Here is a 5,187-nt window from a genome sequence, read left to right on the forward strand (position 1 = left end):
TCGAATCCTTCTCTTGACGTTGAAAACTTCTTTAAATCTTTGCTTGGTTCAAGATCTGTTTGATTTGGGATAAAAATGAGAGAGAGAGAGATACACGAGAGAAAGAGAGAGAGGGAGTGAGAGAGATGCACGGGAAGGAAAAGAAAGGAAAAGGAAATAAAAGAAAAAAAAGAAAAAGAAAAGAAAAGGAAAAGGAAAGGAAAAGGACATGTGTACAATATTTTAAAAGAGTAGTCCAGAAATGCGCCCATACACACTTCTGGTTTAAAATAAATTACTGAGAATAATTTAAATACCTTTGACCTATTTAAACTCACACGTGTCAGAAACATTTATTAATTAAACTGAATTAATAATCCAAATTAGACACACTAATAATCTCAATTACCTTAATTAATCTCAATTAATTCTTCAGGGTGTTACATTATTTAAGTATTTTTAATATTTTATTCTTATTCATATAATTAGATATTTAAATTTAGATCACATGATAAATAAATAGTGAAAAAATTATCACCCAAATAGAAAAATAAAGACAACAGATATAAACTTCTCCCTAGCAGGTTAGCACAATTTGGTGTTTTATTTTTAGTTTTTTTTTTTTTTCAAATATGCTTGTCTTTTTTTATCATTTTGTCTCTCTTACAACGCTTATGAGCCATCTTTGTGTTACATTTGTTTAAAAATAGATAGTTTAATAGATGAGAGGCAAACCCTGCATGGCGTGATCAAAAAAAGACAAGTGCATATACTCATATATCAATATTGTAGATAATCACAAAAATTCACAAATAGTCCATAAGGTTTATGTTTAATCCCACTTTGGTCCTTAACTTTTAAAATTATAGTTAGTCTTTGAGGTTTTATTTTATTTCAATTTATGTCCCTTCGTTAGCTAGGTGTTAAATATTTAACAAAATTTATGAAAAGTAAGGGCCAAAATTAGAAACATCTAAAATTTAAGGGTTAAAATAATACAAAAGACTAAAGTTAATTTCTACAAATAATTTCTAAATTTTAGCTGTTTTTAACTTTAGTCCTTAATTTATATAAATTATGTCAAATATTTAACATCTAGTTAACTTAAAAGACTGAAACTGAAATAAAATAAAATCTCATAGATTTATTGTGAGATGTTTTAAAAGTTAAATACTAAAATAAAGTTAAGAGTAAACCAGATGGACCATTAATAAGATTAAAAAATAAATAAATAAATAAATAAAAGTGCATATGAGCATATTACAACGCCGTCTCAAGTCTCTAGTCTAGCGTCACCTAGCACAAATGTGAACCGAATAGGAACATTCTTATCCTGGATAGTTCGATTCGTAATGCCAAACAGCATATATGCTGAGTCTGAAAGCTAGCTAGGGTTTTGGGTGTGTGTAAAGGAAAAATTCCATTTCGTCACTCACTGCGTATTTCTTCTTCCTCTTCTTCTGCGCCTTCTTTCTTCTTTCTTCTGGTTCTGCATTTTTCTCGAATTGCGGAAAGAGAAGAAATGCTGGACATCAACCTCTTCAGAGAAGAGAAGGGGGGAAACCCCGAGATCATTCGCGAATCCCAACGTCGTCGTTTCGCTAACGTTGATATCGTCGACGAGATCATCAAGCTCGACAAAGAATGGCGTCAACGTACTCTCTCTCTCTCTGTGAATTCTCAATTTTTTCTCTCTCTCTCTCTCTCTTTTTTTTTTTTGCTCTTGTATTTGTATTGATTCGTTTGGTAATGTATATATTAAAGGCCAATTCGAGTTCGAGAATCTTCGGAAGGAGTTCAACAAGATCAACAAGCAAGTTGCTCAGCTCAGAATTGTGGGTTTCTCATTCTCTCTCTCTCTCTCTCTCTCTCTCTCTCTCTCTATTCATTCTTCGGATTCTTCGTTTATTAGTTTGCTTGCATTGCACTTTCTGGAAAACTTTTAGTAGATTGCATTACTTATTCAAGTTTGGGTTTACATTAATTTTGAGTGTCGCTTTGCTTTCGATGCAGCTTTTGTTAAATTGTCTCTGAAAATGGAATTTTGGGTCCAGGGAATAGTTACATCAGCCTGTAATTGAATAGAATCTAGTATTGCGTACAGGATGACGTCATAATTCTCATTTCGTAGTTTCCTTGATTTTGTAGTCAATGGAAAATTTTCATGTTCGGAAACTGGAAAGCATGAGAAGTACATTTATTTTCATGGATAATCAATTGAATTTTTTTTCTGTTTCCAGAAAAGAAGAGAGAAACTTCAAACTTTGAATTGCTTTGAAACCCCCTTTTGGGAGTATCATTTTTGTGGCGTTTTTACTTGATGTGTTTCTTATTAACTTTATTTGTGGTATTAATGTGGAGAATAGTCCGGTGGGGATGCAACTGAGATGATTAAGAACACAGAGGATCACAAGAAATCAATAGCGGAGAAAGAGGTTGAAGTTAAGGAAGCTTTGAAACAGTTGAATTCAATATTGGAAATTATTGGAAACCTTGTTCATGATTCCGTTCCCATTAGTAATGACGAGGTAAATATTTGGCAATTTGGTTTGGCTTGTTGTACTTTTGCTTTTGTAACAAATGGTTCTAACATATCTCTGTAGGCTAATAATGCTGTGATTAGATTGTGGGGTGAGAAACGGCTGGAACCGAAATTAAAGAATCATGTTGAGCTTGTTGAGCTTCTTGGGATTGCCGATACGAAGAAAGGTAAAAAGTGTTGTTCTTTAGTAGTCTTGTATACTGTATTTCTATTTTTCTCTGTCCTCAAATTAACTTGCGTACTGAATGTGATTTGCTTGCCAAATCCAGGTACTGATGTAGCTGGAGGAAGAGGTTTTTATCTGAAAGGAGATGGTGTGCATCTTAATCAAGCTCTGATAAACTTTGGCCTTCAGTTCTTGGAGAAAAGGGAATTTACAGCATTGCATACTCCATTCTTCATGAGGAAAGATATCATGGCAAAGTGTGCTCAATTAGCTCAATTTGATGAAGAGCTTTACAAGGTAAATTTTGAAAGTTGATGGCAAATATTTCAGTTTACGAGTCTGAATAATCTTTTTTCTTTTTTCAATGTTTAATTTTCAATTGGTAATCACCTAAGTTTATTTAGGTCTTTTACCTGTTAAATAATTGAATCCTTCACAAAGATTATTATTCTTTTTGCCGTTAAAGGAAGACGAGTGAATACTTAAATTTCTGTCCACTTTTATATATACTGAGATCCAAGCATTACTCAGGTGTAGTGATTTTCTGATAGGTAACTGGTGAGGGTGATGACAAATATCTGATTGCTACAGCCGAACAGCCACTTTGTGCATATCATTTAGATGATTGGATCCATCCTTCGCAGCTACCCATAAGGTTTGAACATGTTTCTGGAGCTTCACATTAAAAAAATAAGGGATCATACTCGTTTCTCATAAATAAAAGAATTCTCTCCAGATATGCTGGATATTCGTCTTGCTTCCGTAAAGAAGCTGGTTCACATGGTCGAGATACTTTGGGTATATTCCGAGTTCACCAATTTGAGAAAGTGGAGCAATTTTGTCTTACAAGCCCAAATGGTAATGACTCATGGGATATGCACGAGGAAATGATCAAGAATTCTGAGGACTTCTACAAGATGGTATTCTTTATTTCTTCCAATGAATTTGCTTCTTATCTTTACAGTTTTGATCACTTACTGAAAATCTGGTCGACTTATTATTTGCTATTCCATGATCATTCCTTTTCTTAGTAATTTTGGGACAAAAGAGCTAAAACAGAAGGGAAAGGGGGAAAAAAACGAAAACATAGCTATATCCATACATGTGCAATTAATGTCTGAGTGAAACCATCTATTCCTACTTTACATTGAATGAAGTTGACCTGGTATTTGTTACCTACGAAAGGCATAAAGCTATCTGTTTGTTTGTTTAGTACATTAGTATATCAGATAAACAACTAAATTCAATTTTTTCTTTTCTCAATTTCAGCTGAAAATCCCCTATCAGGTGGTTTCTATTGTTTCCGGAGCTCTAAATGATGCTGCTGCGAAGAAGTATGACTTGGAGGGATGGTTTCCTGCATCTCAGACTTACAGAGAGCTGGTATCCTGCTCAAACTGTACCGACTATCAATCGAGAAGATTAGAAATTCGATTTGGGCAGAAAAAGGTAAACCCTCAGCTCATGTTACATTTGTGCCAAGTTATATTTTCCATTGTACATCTTTGGTTTAAAATAAGATGAATGATGATTCCTCTCATCGCCTTACATTGAAATATTCGTGCCATAACAGGCCAATGATCAGACAAAGCAATACGTTCACTTGTTGAACTCTACTCTGACGGCTACAGAGAGGACTTTGTGCTGCATTCTGGAGAATTACCAGAAGGAAGACGGTGTTGAGATACCGGAGGCTTTGCAAGGATATATGGGCGGGAAGACGTTCCTTCCATTCAAAAACAAACCAGCCAGTGAAACCAAAGGGAAGAAATCAAAGGCCTAGTTTAACATTTCATTAGAACTTCATATGAAAAATAGATGACCAGTGAGATTTAGTTATGAAGCACACCCGAAACATATGAAAAAAGAAAGCACTTGTTGCACAACATACGGCGGAAACGAGTTTCAACCACAAATTATTTTTAATGCATTTGTTATCCAACTCTAAACCTTCTTGATTTTGTGATCATTGTTTTGACGTGGTTATGTATAATTTTTGAAACTTCTAATGAATTTATCGTTTTGCAACTTGTTAAAATATCCATATCATCAGCCACTGATGTTAGGCTTGAAACTATAATTTTGTATGATCCATGTCAAGTTGGTGGATCATAACATAGGCAAATAAACATATTTATTAGCTAATACGTTAGGGGGTTCTATGACCCTAATTGTTAGAAGTTTTTTTTTTTTTTTTCCTTTTGGAGATTGTTTTATGAACACAATTTGCTCAGTTCAATTTTTTTCCCCTCTTTTTGTGGTAAATCTCCAGCTTGATGGCTTCTGAACAATCGTCTCTCTTTTTTTTTTTCATTTTCACTCCTGCAGGGCACAAAGTCCCCGTCAGTTCAAACAAGTTGGCCCACAATTCACTTCAATTATGAAACTATTTGAAAAGAAGCCATTCTTCAATTGGGTGTGGGAACTTGGGCTTAGAAAATTGAGCATTAGATTGAAATGAGAAGCCATTAAATTTTTTTTTTTAATTACCTTTCCAAAT

The 5,187-nt window shown here is 34.0% G+C and overlaps 1 protein-coding gene across 1 annotated transcript; it reads left to right on the forward strand.

Moving 5' to 3' along the window:
- Positions 1–1,367: 1,367 nt before the first annotated feature.
- Positions 1,368–4,715, forward strand: LOC21384778 (serine--tRNA ligase). The gene is made up of 9 exons (XM_010109048.2): positions 1,368–1,634; positions 1,744–1,814; positions 2,346–2,507; positions 2,583–2,688; positions 2,791–2,984; positions 3,239–3,342; positions 3,424–3,607; positions 3,957–4,136; positions 4,261–4,715. Exons 1-9 carry the CDS (start codon positions 1,502–1,504, stop codon positions 4,468–4,470), a joined length of 1,344 nt encoding a protein of 447 aa, XP_010107350.1. The 5' UTR covers positions 1,368–1,501; the 3' UTR covers positions 4,471–4,715.
- The last annotated feature ends 472 nt before the right edge of the window (positions 4,716–5,187 follow it).

This window comes from Morus notabilis, unplaced genomic scaffold, assembly GCF_000414095.1.
Source record: "Morus notabilis unplaced genomic scaffold, ASM41409v2 Scaffold1071, whole genome shotgun sequence".
Lineage (NCBI taxonomy): Eukaryota > Viridiplantae > Streptophyta > Magnoliopsida > Rosales > Moraceae > Morus > Morus notabilis.